This window comes from Pinus tabuliformis, chromosome 1_2 (genome assembly GCF_031772625.1).
Source record: "Pinus tabuliformis cultivar Carrire ecotype Pingquan chromosome 1_2, CPIR1, whole genome shotgun sequence".
In the NCBI taxonomy this organism is placed as follows: domain Eukaryota; kingdom Viridiplantae; phylum Streptophyta; class Pinopsida; order Pinales; family Pinaceae; genus Pinus; species Pinus tabuliformis.
Window position 1 is genome coordinate 168,503,314 of NC_142298.1, and position 14,095 is coordinate 168,517,408.

Below are 14,095 nucleotides of genomic sequence, written 5' to 3' on the forward strand. Positions count from 1 at the left end.
TTCAGGCTACCCAAAGATTGTCTTGTTATTCTTTCAACAAAACACTTCTTCGGCGGTGTCTACCGAGATAAACAAAGGTGAGTGACGATGCCCGCCCTCTCACATAGCTTTGACAAAAGAATCTTATTCTAGAACAACCCCTCTTCCAACCACGGACGGGGTACGGACTAGTCATATTCTCCCGCGGAAACTTACCCTATACGCAAAGTTTTCCTACCGAAGCAGACCAGGACGCATGCCCCCGGGGTCCAGTCATATCCTCCCGGATTACTCGCGCTCATCAGGAGGACAGACCGTGGGTTGAGACACTTCTTGCGTGAAGAGACCATTTAGGGATGGTACATGACTATTTGCGATGCGTGATCCGGGAAATGAAAGTTGGTCCACGAGCTTGACCACTCTTCCTTCATGCGGAAAACACATTACTCTAAAGAGTGAAGAGACGATGGCTCCCATGCAATATATATAGTCTCGTCCAAGGAGTAGGTTATAATCCAAGGGTCCTTGAACGACCATCACGTTCATTTGAACGGTCTTCCCTTTCAATGTTATGGTCACATTGGGGAGGATCCCTAAAGGTCGACTGGTTCCTTTATCAAAGCCTGATAGATTTCTCATTTCAGGCAAAAGCGCTGGCGAACCAAGCGCTTTCCAAGCAATAGAGGAAAGGATACTCATAGATGCCCCCTCATCAATGATAGTGCCAGCCATTACCATTCTGTATATTTGGACGATAATTCTGAATGGCATGCTTGCTGGCAACCGGGGTCTGCCTAGTTGGTTCCAGTCGAACAAGACAACTAGGTTGCTTGGTGGTGGGACCGAGTAGACGGCCGGGTATGACTCTGACGAAGTTCCTTCCTACGACAAAGGAATGGGCAAATTGCCCCCTTGTTCATCGGAGTCTGTGTTGATGAAGAGAATTTGGACGGTGTCATCTTTATTCTCCTCTGTGATGGTATCATTCGAAGATAGAGCCTCTGAAGGAAAAACCGGGTCAATTGCCGTCTCAACCTTTTGACTTTCATCAGGCATGGATCCAGACGGTTCATCTTCAATGATAGGTGCTTCGGCTGACCACCTGGGCGGGCCAGCCGGGTTCTCAACTAGTGAAGGACTTGGCAGGAGTTTTTGATATCCAGGAGGAAGTTGCGCTCGTAAAATCGGGCGATCTTCCAAAACTCTTTTCGCCTCGTCTAAGAAGGGACAACGGTGGATGGCGTGGTCGCCTTCACACAGTTTGCAGGGAAATCTAGCTTTCCCTCTCTGTCCTGTGGCTTCACTTTCACTAGTTGACGGTAAGCAGTCAACATGGCTATCAGAGGTTGATGCTACCGAATTGTGCAAACGGGGAGACCAGTCCCTTAGTATCCGAGGGATGCAGGGACAACCTCTGTGGAAGTGGTCTCCCTTGCATATGACACATGGCGATTTAGGCCTTGTCAGTGCCGTGTGTGGATTTTTGTCAGACGACACTTGTTTGCCCCCAGTCGTTTTTGGCTCCTTCTTCTTCTTCTCTTTCTTCTTCTTTTCCTTCTTCTCCTTAGGAACTTGGTTTTTTGTTTTACCAGTTCCGTCAAGCGAAGAGGAAGGAGGAGAGGAAGAGTTAGATGAAGTAGAAGGCTGATGGGCAACTCTGGTCTGGTCTAACTGTTGACTCGACTGTTCACGAATGGTGGTGTTCTGAACAACATTGGTTGAAAAGAGCCAGACCGGCAGACCAATTGTCAATCCTGGAAGCGACAATGTGGCCATATGGGGCGCACCAACATCTCCCCAAGAGGAGAAGGGACTAGGATTTCCACCAAGGGGAATTCCTTGGTTGGTGTGCTCCATTTTTTCAACCTAAAGATCAACGCAGGAATAGGGGTGATTTTTCTGTTTAAAATAAATTTTTAACGACACTTAGACACAACTTGCTTTTTCATTTTTAAAGAGTTGAGAAAAAGCTAAAGATGACTCTAGTCTCCTTCGATGTTTTAACGAGCCCGAAGTGACAAATGCTCGGATGGAATTTTTCTGTTATAGAGTCTGAAAAAGGCCAAAAGAAACTGCTCTGGAGTTCTAGGCAGAGGGTGTGCCAAACTTTTCTCAAAACCGTAGAATACTTTTTAGGGTACGGGCGGTCGATCTTCCTGAATGCTGTGTTTAGTGCATTGCGATCAGTAGGGCGGCCGACACGGCTTCCTAAGGATAAAGGTTTTATGCCTATAGGGGTCTCCCAATATATACGCGATGGTACGTGGGAGCACAATCCGTACTGGCGCTGTCGTCCCTCAGGAGGAATCACGCACCATCCACGAGATCGACAGTCACCAGGCTTTACGACGCCGGAACACGTCTCTAGCCTAGACCTCTATGTTGTGCGTTATGTTGCAAAGCGTTGTTAAGTTCATTCAATTTATTTTAGGTTGATCTTTTTAGAAGTTTGCCTTTCAAGGTTCACCACGAGATGTATGATACAAATTCCTAAATGCAGTCTAAAGATGATAAGCAAGCTTTATATCTTTTCAACTTTGAAAATCCTAGCTACTAATGGAAAAGAAAGACACCATCTTTTCTCAAAGAGCAATCAGCACACTCTAATGCACTTTTCCTAAATCAAACATGCAAACTATCAAAATGCAAATGCACAATGCAGGTGTTTGTTTTCCGCTTTCTTAGTATTGATGCCTACAAAGAAAGATTTTTGTACAACTTTGAATTTGCTTTTAAATGACAAATGCAAACAAGTTTACTTTTCCGAAATCAGAGAGGGTAGAAGAGATTACAACACTTAACGATTTTCGAAATGAATACTTGTTTCGACACTTAAAAGAGACAAACTCAAACCAATAAGCAAAAGCAAATGTATAATCAACTGCAAACAGCCAATGAACTCTCTCCTAAGATCACAATCAACAGATCTGAATCAAGGGCTACAGGATGATTATTTCACTCATGCAAAGGAAGACTGTAAATGACGCCACAAACACATAAAAACACTCACAGTGTTTTTGTACAAAAGGAGGCGGAATCTAAGCAGAGAAAAGGAGTTATCAGATTGGTACCTATGCTGGTTACAGGCTGCAAAAATCAGAGATCAAAACAAGGCAAAACAGAGCAGAGAACCCTAGCTGCACTAGGACAAACTGGTTCAGCGCAACCTCAACACAGGGGTTTTGACATTCAGCGCAGGTAGCCTTCACGGGACCTGCGTTGAAATGGAGAATCCCTTCACTGGGTCTGCGCTGAAGGAGAAACTCTCGTTTCTCACTGGTTCTGGGTCACAGATTGCTATGTAATTCACTGTTTCAGGCCAAATAAAAGCAACAAGCAAGGTGTAATCAAAGGGATGCTTTGAGGGAGTACTAAGATCTATCACAAAGGATCATCAAATCATTTGTGAGTCCATAGTTCAGATCATAGACAAGTCCAGTGACTGGATCAAAGCAGCAACTGTCTACTTTGCATCCGGGAAAAGCGGATGCAGTTCGATTGTTGCTGTCAAGTCTATGAAACAAACAATGATAGAAACACAAATAAAATGACTAAACAGATCTCCCCAGCGGAGTCGCCAATTTGTTGTGGGGAAAAATGCCTATGCAGGACGATCCTATCCACCTAAGGTGTGACAGTGCCTTAGCAACAAACAGAGACTGCTATTTTAGTATTCTTCCTTTATGAATTTAGAATGAAGAGAGATAGATGGACTAACCGGTGTCTTCCGTTTGTCCCTCGATCTAGTCTCTCTTCTCTTTGGGTGTTCACAGCTACTTGCCTTCTTGCTCGCCCAGCTTCAACGGGTTCATACGAGATCACAAGAGAACAGCTACTTGCCTTCTCGCTAGCCCAGCTTCAATAAATTCCTGGAAGATCACAAGAGAACAACTACTTGCGACAAGAGAAGAACACTACACAAAGACAGATATTCACATTCATAACTAGTTCAGGATTAGAAATGAACCAAATACACTAATGAAATCATACATCAAAAATACATCAGTATATAGGAGAAACCAAGATAGCTTTATTGATGAATAACAAGGTTCAGGAAGAGATACAACCCAGAGGGCTCCAATCCAGCATCTCTTTCCCAGCAAATGGAATTCCTATCTTCACCCCCTTCAAAGCATTAAGCACCCAATAGTTCCAGTCTCAAACCAACAGCAATTCTTTGCAATAACAAAATTCCAGCCCCTAGATCTCATGGAGGAGAGATCCATATATAGATGTTTGGAGAGAGGATGAGTCAGCTTGAGATCTGACTAGTGTCCTCTCCCTCTGTCAGTTCTTGATTCCACTTGGAGGTTCTTGCTTCCACTTGGAGATTTGGAACCTCTTACTCATCACCAGTCGAATTCCCTGAGGCAAGTGTCATTTTGGAAGCTTCCTGGGTTTTGAAACCTTGAGAAATGAGCTTGCCACATGTCCATTCTCGTTCAGCGCAGGTAGCCAGTGTTCCCTTTGACATTCAACGCAGGTAGCCAGTGTTGGCTTTGACATTCAGCGCAAACAGCTAGTGTAGCCACTGAAATGATCCTGAATTGACTTGTTTTTGAGAAGTTTCTGGTGGAGAACTTCTGTGAATTGCTGTGGTTTGTTAGCCTTGTTCCTCTAGGGGTAGGAACAACATGTTTAGGGACTTTGGATCCCTTAGGTTATGGACATTTCATGCTTAATGCTGTAAGGCACAAAAATGTCTATAACAACCTATCATACCCTTCATCCTGCAATAGGTCTAGAAAATATGATATGAGTTCCCTTTTGATGTCTTCCTATTGTTCATAGCGCCTACCTATTGACCCTTGCAGATGGGTGATGTGATTTCGCTAGCGGTGATTAATCATGGACCTATGGAAGAACTTAATATTGTGCTCTCCCTCACAGAGCCATTGGACCCTTGATTTATGATGCCAAAGGATCTCTTCTTGGGCTTTTCTTTCCTCCAGCTCTCGAATGAGGAGCCCCTCTGCTTCAGCTAATTTAGGGGATCGACCATCCTGGATGATTGTCCTTTCTACATCTTCTAGGCGAGCTTCCAGTTTGTTCTTCTCCTCCAAATTCTTCCAGGTTCTAGATTTTTATTTTGAGCTTCAACGCTAGAGTTTCTTTTGGAAGGATTGCATCTTATTACCTAGTGGATTAACCATAGAGGTCCACCAAGTTTCTAGTTTCTCCATGAAGCCAGGATGTCTTAGCGAGAAGCTTTCAAAGTGGAAGGGCTTCTGGTGAGGAGAAATCATAGAGGTGATATCTAAATTGACCAGCCAGTAATCCGAGCCAAGAGAAGGGAGAATATTTATTTCTACTTGAGGGTCTTGAAGGATGAAGTGCTCAGATAAGAGGAAGCGATCCAGACGACTAGCCACTTGATCCTACCCTCCTCTCCTATTGTTCCATGTATGGAGGTCGTGCTTTGGGAGAATTTCCACCAAGTGTAGTTCTTCAATAACATTGTTAAATTCTGAGGAAGAAGGATCCAACCTCCTAATACCTCCTCTTTTTTCATCCAGGTTGTATATCAAATTGAAATCCCCTCCTATGATCCAGTCCTCTTTTTCCCATGAATTTCCTAATCCTCGTAACTGGGAGAGAAAAAGGCCTTTCTCTCGAGGGTTAGGAGGGCCATACACTGTGGTTAGGCTCATCCAGTTGTCTGTTCCCACTAGTCTACAGGCCGCTGACAAAGAGAATCAAGATCCAACCCAATCTGTGAGCACGACCTTGTCTGGGTCCTAGAGAATATCTAGACTGCTCGGAGTTCTGATCACATCTATGGACATGACCTAAAAATTCTTCCAGCATCTCTTGTTGTTCTCTATGAGTTTGTTATCTTTCATTTTGGTTTCTTGTGTCAAGACTATAATGGGCTTATGCTTAACTATCTTTTCCTCCAAGGATCTGATCTTGCTTGGGTTGTTGAGGCCTCTGATGTTCCAAGAAATAGTCTTCATGAGAAAGGTGGGGCAGATCTGGGAAAGTAATTTGTCAATTGTCCCATTTGTCCTGAATTCAATAACAATTCCCCTGCTTCGCGAATCAGGTCTTTGGTCGATTTCCTCCCTTTCTTTCCTTTATATGAGTTGTCAGGTTCAACAATGGAGAGGGCGAGAGGGTTATTATCTTTCCTTGTGCCTCGTAGATTCAGATCCAGCGTCCCCAATCTGGCTGCCCATTGGGATTAGAGATGACCGAAGTGAAACATATGGCTCCCTAGTATGTCTTAGTGTCTGCTTTGATCTAAGCTTTGAATATCTCCAACTTTTTTTTCTCTTCAGCTCCTAACCTGTTATTCTTCTCTTCTACTTCTAGGATCTTTCTTGTGCAGGTAAGGACGTCTTTAACCCTTTGATCATCCTTTGAATGTTCTAGCATATTACATTTGGCTGCAATATTTTTCCCTAGGGAGAGGGACTACTTATCAACATCCATGGATTGGGAGATCTCCTTCAAAGATGAGAGAATTTCTTCCCTGATCTTCTCCTGCTCAGGGTTTAGGTTTGCTAGGGTGGAGAAAGGGTTGTTGGGGCTAGGAGCCAACAGGGGTTTCTGGGTAATGGTGGCCAAAGTGGTTTGATCTTTAAATCTCTCCTCAGGCATGGATTACGGCTATAGAGGGTCTCAGGGAGGGCAATTTGGCCATCAACAATGTCCTCCAACTTGTTGGAATCCTTTGGCATCTTGATTGTGAGCAGAAAATATGGCTTCCTCTGCCTTAGTTAGGGGGAAATATCTGAATAAGTGACCATACTCATGGAATCTTTGGTACTTGAATGGGACGTGTTCATAATCTAGAGGCTGGATCTAAGTGGTATCGTTATAGATTAATTCGATTGACTCTAGAAGAGGTTGTGAGATGTTCATTTGCACACAGATCTTAGGAAAGGTTGTATGGCAGCGCCTTTTGGTGACTCCAGAGATTTTGACAAATTTGTCGATGGAGTTACCGATGCCTTCAAGAATGTTCTGCTCCCAAAAATCATCTGGGAGGGAATTAAGGCATACCTAGATTGGAGCCGCTCTGAATTCTTCCTTATCGGGGTTGTAGCATTCCTCCCAATATCTGATAAAAACCCCACGTTTTCCATTAAATATGGTCCATTTTCAAAGATGTGTTGTCAATCTTCCAGATCTGCAAAGATGAATGTAAATAACCCTTTAGCTTGGATTCAGAGCTCGATCTGCCCTCATGGTGCCGATTTGTGCTGGATCCACATTAAGATATCTTGCTCCTTTGTCTAGATGCAGGGGAATTTGTAGATCATGGCATGATATTTCATGTACTGACGACCTTTCTCCAGTTGATTATTCAGGATTACAAACTTAGGGTTGGTTGTTACTCATGGAAGACATCGGTTTTTCCCTTCTCTCACTTTCCACTATGCTCCCATTGTAGGGATTTCATCAACATGTTGTGAGCTGGTAGCCTTTTCCTGGTTCAACCATCCATGAATGAAAGGGGTTCGATTTAATGTGTCTCTAAAATACTGTGGCCCCTCACCCCGAGGCAGGGGGCATTCATGATCACTTCTCGTAGTGGCCAATGCAAACTAAGTTTAACCATTCGTCAACAGTTGATTCAAGGAGATGATCTGGTCCGTTAGAGAATTTGATCCATCAGGCGGCTGCGCTGTTAGGAGATTGCAGAAACCCTAGCAGGGCCCAAGTTCCACTCATAGGACTATAATAGTTATTGCCCGTTAACTTTGAAAATTGTCCTTTGCTACCACCTAGGAGTACTTAATGCTATTATCTTTTGTCCCTCATGAAATATTGGCTCCATGGGATAATATAGCATGTTGTTTTGGTAGGTCTGTATTAAGGAATGTGAGTGATAAACACATATCAACCAATGGGGGATTAGGTCTTGTTGTCTTGTGTTATCTCAAAATCAGATCCTGATAGGCTGCTGGTCAGGTTGACTCTAAGTAACTATTTCAAACCAAGTTTTGGCTGAGGCTTAGCCTCCTCAACCTGAGAGGGCTCTCTCAAAGGTTAATGATTTTGATAAAAGCTAAGATGGCTAACTCTTATAGAACAACTGTGAAAAATATGAATGCTGGAAAAACATTAAGCATCTATCCATTGGGCTTATGGAGTCAACAACACCTCAATATAACAGTGAACTCAACCTTACATAGAAGTCAGGGCACTCAGCATTTAGATATTCAGAACATAACTCATATAGGACCACAGTTTATAAATTCATACAGGAAATCAGAGCACATTCAGTGAGTTCTGAGTGATTATACATCTATACCACTATAAAAATTATGGAAAGAACAAGATCACATATTCTGAACAAATAGAAATCCCTCATGAATCCTGAGAAGTAAAGTCAAAATTATATTACTGAAATGAGTCTTTACATAAGCCAAATACAAGCTGTATCATAAAATTTTCCAACCCTGATTACATTGCTGTTTCAGCTATATATAGAGCTCTTATTCTAACTGATCGAGATTCCTCCTCCAGCATGAGGGGAATTCGAAAACTACTTCTAATACTGACCACTCTTAAACTCTAACTACTTAATAAATACAACAAAGTGTTGACTGGAGTTTTTAGAGATCTAAATCAAGTAGGATTCTAACACCGTGACAGTCTTGGTCTACAATCATCTTCTTTCTTTGACATCTGGTCCCCTTCTAGCTTGGCTGTGATGGGTCTTCAAGGCTCCATGTTTGTCTTCAATGTCACATGTTTTCCAATACCCTGAAATATAGGAAACTGCCCCTATTTGTCGGTCCTTGGTTTGCCTCAAAATATTCGAATCCAAAGAAGCATGCCTTTATCCTTTAATTACCCAAAATAGAGCAGACTGCCACGTCCTTGATGTGCTGTCCACCGTTTTCATGTACCTGTGTGATGACAAAACCTTTCAAAAAGATTTGCCGCTTTGTCAATCATAATTGATCAACTGAATTGTAACATGCAGCTACAGCAGTTTCGTAGCGCGCTACGAAACTGCTGTGTAATTTCAAAAGCACAGTCTTCCTTTCATAGCTAAATGATCGCCACTGTTCATGGCTTAAGACTGCTCTTCTCTAATTACAAAATTTGGATGTTTGACCTCATTACAGCTGGCATTTCCATAATGCAAAAACAGCAACCATCTTATTCAAGCTTACTCTGTCCAAATCACTAATAATCTCTTCACACTTGATAATGTGACGCATAAAGTTATCAACGTATAGCTTTGAAGACTTTGATTCAACAATATGAACAATATCCTCATCAATATAAAAGTCAACATCCGCATTTGATATAATTCTTCCATCATGATCAATTGCATGAGTCTTATGCTTGTATGTCATAAGAGTTGTCCTTAAGGTAGACTCATCAACGTCCATAAAATTCGCGAGCTTTTCCATTGAGATGGATGTATACAACTTCAAGAAGCTCCGTAGACCTGACAAAAGCTGTTGCTGTCTTACTTCTGACAATAACAGCTTCAACTGAAGCCTATATGCATCCTGGTTATAATTTACAAGAGCTTCATCATAGTTTGGTACTGCAGGAGTAATAAATTTAGGACAGGCATATGAAAAAAGTTCGTCATACACAGCCTCATCACTTCTCTGCATTCTTGCCATCTTCTCTCCATACTTCTCTTTCAGTTGATTGTTCACATTTTCCTCAACAAGCTTCATTTGTGGACAGATAGAGAGGCATATAGCCAATGGAGCATACATCTGTTCATTTTTCTTCAGAATTTGGTCAAACTGTGGAGACTTTTGATGGAACTGTTTGGTCTTTATTATATACAACAGAACTTGATTGAAGGCCTGTATTGCCTCAACATACCTTCTCAACATAAGATTGGCGAATCCATAATAATAAATAGTTGTGATATGGCTTCCAATCACTGAATTGTAGACACCTGTCTGGTTAACATCTATAGGTTCCAAGCACTTGAGTCCACTGTAATAATCTCCAAGAAGGCAATGTACACGAAGTAGACCAATAATACTAAAGTATCCCAAAACCTTTAGAACATTGCTTCCTCCATTGTAGTCATATCCATCAGTTGCAGTAAATGTTAAATTACCTTCTTTATCTTCCTCTAGGATCTGGATGATCACAGACTTCTCAACACGAGCCTGTAAATAGTTGAGCACACCATAGACATTCCACACCTCATCAAATTCCCGCAGAAAAGCTAGTTCTTGATCAGTCTTCTGTGTTGGTAGAAAACAAGGGGAAGATATCTGTCACAGGCATTGCTGCTTTTTCCACCAACTCTCCAGGAAGACCATCCCCCTCAGCTTTGAACAGGTTTTTGAGAGCCATGAAATCTTTCTCTATTATTTCAGAATCGGACTTTGAAAAAGCACGAGAAGGACCTTCCCCCAGAAATACCAACAAAAAACCATCAAAACAGGCCTTCATTAATGCTGTAAAAACACGAGTACGAACTCTCGTATGGAGAGTATCAGCTATAATTTCTAGGTTTGATTCAAGTTGTTCAAGAAATGGTCCTATCCTTGCACCCGCTGTTCCCCCAAGGTATAAACCATCCCAGAGCACAATACTCAAATCATGGAAAACCGCCTTGTATGCAGTACATTCACAAAACTGCTGAATGCCCTCCTTACTGCCAGCCTGGGAAAATTCGAACTTGGATTTAGGCGCACTTCCAATGGGTGCAAGAGTAACTTTTGATTTCTCATTATCTTTGGCAAAAAGATCCATCTTCCAACCATAGGATATTCTTTTTTGCAGTTGCTCTGTTTCAGTCCGAATGTGATGTAAGGTGTTGATCCGAACACACAGTTGTGACAGCGTCATAGGCTCAGAACTATTCATTGACACTATCTGAGATTTACTTTTCTGATGGCTTGATGATTTTTCCTTTTTCTTCCAAAACTTTGACTCAGTTGAGCATCTAGTAAGTGCTAGAAAAAGAGGAACATAACTGTTCTTGGATCCACATCTAGATTTAGTTTGGGAAATATAGCGCTGTAGAGCTCTGTCAAGTCCAGCCACAAGATCTGGGAATAGATCTGAATGTTGAGATAATGGAAATTCAAAGAAAGCATCCAGTGTCTCTTCAACAATCCTTAAAACTTCAGCTGCTGAGGGTGTATATTTCTCCTTGTTTGCCACCGGAGTCCAGTCTTCTTGTTGCAAGCTCCTGTCCGCCCATTCGCGAAGTCTCTCTAGTCTTTCTTTGATCCATGTTCTTGACAAGTTTGCCAGAATAGAGTCAACCTCATATGGGGGCATTTCCCTTATGACCCCCTTTCCTCCATCTTCACAGTCCACTGAATCTTCAACAACGATCTGCACAAGGTCCTTCTCTAACTTGTCTGCAGCTTCCAATACATGAACACTTTCAGGTGTCAATGCTATGACACCTGACAAGAACTGCTTCAAATCCCGGCAGGCCCTGATCAAATGAAACCTAACGACCTAAAACACAGCGGATTCTGATAAGTATGACAGCTGGGTGAGATTTGATATGGATCAGCACAAAGTCACCTAGACCGGGTTTCTGCGCTACGAAATCACATGAAACATGTTTTGCTGCGAAAACACCTAAAACTGACTTATGCGCTACGAAATCACCTAAGGAGCTTTGTAGCACATAATAACTTTTGAACAAAACTGACACATGGAAATTGTGTGAATTATGAGACCAGTGGTGAATGAGGATGCACAGTGGACTCCTAAGACTCAGACTCTAAGGCAAACGAAAACTCAAACCTAGACTAGCACCGAATTTTTTACCATCAAACTAATGTGAGCGGTTTTGAAATTAGAATTCTTAAGTGATAACAGGGGCTCCACTTGGGATAGTGTGCTCCTGTAGTACACTAAGAACTCGTAGGTCCAGTGCCTTATCCATTTATGACAAACAGAAATTTGCTTGACAAGCATCCCCTTCAAGATTCTGGGGGCTTCACCTCAGGCTTGAGCTTGATGATCACCGTAGTAGAGAGAAGTCTATATCTACATAAAAAAAATAAATGCTCAGTCAACCTTGAGCTTATTTGCATTTTCCTACCTACCTACCCTATCAATTCAAACTTCTTTCAGCTCAATCAATGTGAAATTTCCAATGTAGCCAATCATTTATCTTATCTGATATTTGAGTTTTTTGATTGCATCGGAGTTCAGAGCCACTATGATATTGCGATGACCACTGCCACTGAAATTGCCTCTGATCTTCATAGGTCCACTGAAACACTGGAGAGTAAAATTCTTCCATATATTTGGCTATAGGATCCCAAATACATGATCAGCTTGATGATTCTTGTAACTTTCTGGTTGTGCAAACTGATCTTCAACAACAGTGTACACTTCCTCAATCGTGAAAAAGAAAGGAACCAACACTCTCTCCTTGTGTTCTGCCATAGAAAGCTTCTGAAAATAATGATCATGATTATGAAGACTATATTCCTGAATTTGACCTTGTAAACCTTCAATGTCTTTCTCAATGTCATTAGCAACTTCATTCAAAAATTTCATCTTATCCTCTGCCTTACACTCAAATGATTTTAGATACGAGGACAAGGACAAAGAAAAATTTTCATCTGTTTCTCCATTACTATGATCATTATTCCATTGTTTGAAACCTTGAATTGAAGGAGATTTTGCCACCAACTCTGATCTATCTATCCATTCCTCCAAAAACATAAACCAAAAGTCTTCAAATGACTTAATGGATTTGGCAGGAAAGCTTTCAATCCACTGTTTTCATTTCCCTTGAAATGAATCATAGAACAACATAATGCAAACATCTTCATTTTTAACTCTAAGAAGCTCGATAAAATCACAGAACTAAAATAGATGCTTCAAAGTTAAACTCAAATCTTCTCCGTTGAATTTTGGACCATTCCTTAGAAAATATGCATCCTTGGGAAAATGATTTGGGAAACCATGAATTCCTGAAAAATTTATGCATGCATACCTTGAAATAAGAATGGTAGCATCTGGGTCCTTCATAACTCCAGTGGAATCACCATGAATCTATGAATTTCGAATTCTTCAACAATGGAGTCGCCAAGGTAGATTGCAGCCTCGAAAATTCTTCTGAGCTCCTGCTACCTTCAGAAGTTCAGTCTCTTGATTTCGGGAATGAATAATCTTCGACTCCCGGCAGACGCACCAAAATGTTATCTCAAAATCAGATCCTGATAGGCTGCTGGTCAGGTTGACTCTAAGTAACTATTTCAAACCAAGTTTTGGCTGAGGCTTAGCCTCCTCAACTTGAGAGGGCTCTCTCAAAGGTTAATGATTTTGATAAAAGCTAAGATGGCTAACTCTTATAGAACAACTGTGAAAAATATGAATGCTGGAAAAACATTAAGCATCTATCCATTGGGCTTATGGAGTCAACAACACCTCAATATAACAGTGAACTCAACCTTACATAGAAGTCAGGGCACTCAGCATTTAGATATTCAGGACATAACTCATATAGGACCACAGTTTATAAATGCATACAGGAAATCAGAGCGCATTCAGTGAGTTCTGAGTGATTATACATCTATACCACTGTAAAAATTATGGAAAGAACAAGATCACATATTCTGAACAATAGAAATCCCTCATGAATCCTGAGAAGTAAAGTCAAAATTATATTACTGAAATGAGTCTTTACATAAGCCAAATACAAGCTGTATCATAAAATTTTCCAACCCTGATTACATTGCTGTTTCAGCTATATATAGAGCTCTTATTCTAACTGATCGAGATTCCTCCTCCAGCATGAGGGGAATTCGAAAACTACTTCTAATACTGACCACTCTTAAACTCTAACTACTTAATAAATACAACAAAGTGTTGACTGGAGTTTTTAGAGATCTAAATCAAGTAGGATTCTAACACTGTGACAGTCTTGGTCTACAATCATCTTCTTTCTTTGACATCTGGTCCCCTTCTAGTTTGGCTGTGATGGGTCTTCAAGGCTCCATGTTTGTCTTCAATGTCACATGTTTTCCAATACCCTGAAATATAGGAATCTGCCCCTATTTGTCGGTCCTTGGTTTGCCTCAAAATATTCGAATCCAAAGAAACATGCCTTTATCCTTTAATTACCCAAAATAGAGCAGACTGCCACGTCCTTGATGTGCTGTCCACCGTTTTCATGTACCTGTGTGATGAC

General features: G+C 41.4%; 1 protein-coding gene and 1 pseudogene across 1 annotated transcript; both read right to left on the bottom strand.

Moving 5' to 3' along the window:
* Window positions 1–8,939: 8,939 nt before the first annotated feature.
* Window positions 8,940–10,157, bottom strand: LOC149205019 (uncharacterized; annotated as a pseudogene).
* On the bottom strand, window positions 10,156–12,342 carry LOC149205020 (protein unc-13 homolog). The gene is made up of 2 exons (XM_089397274.1): window positions 12,266–12,342; window positions 10,156–11,374 (listed from the first exon to the last, which is right to left on the bottom strand). The coding sequence occupies exons 1-2, from the start codon at window positions 12,340–12,342 to the stop codon at window positions 10,156–10,158; spliced, it is 1,296 nt and encodes a 431-aa protein (XP_089253400.1).
* Window positions 12,343–14,095: the final 1,753 nt, after the last annotated feature.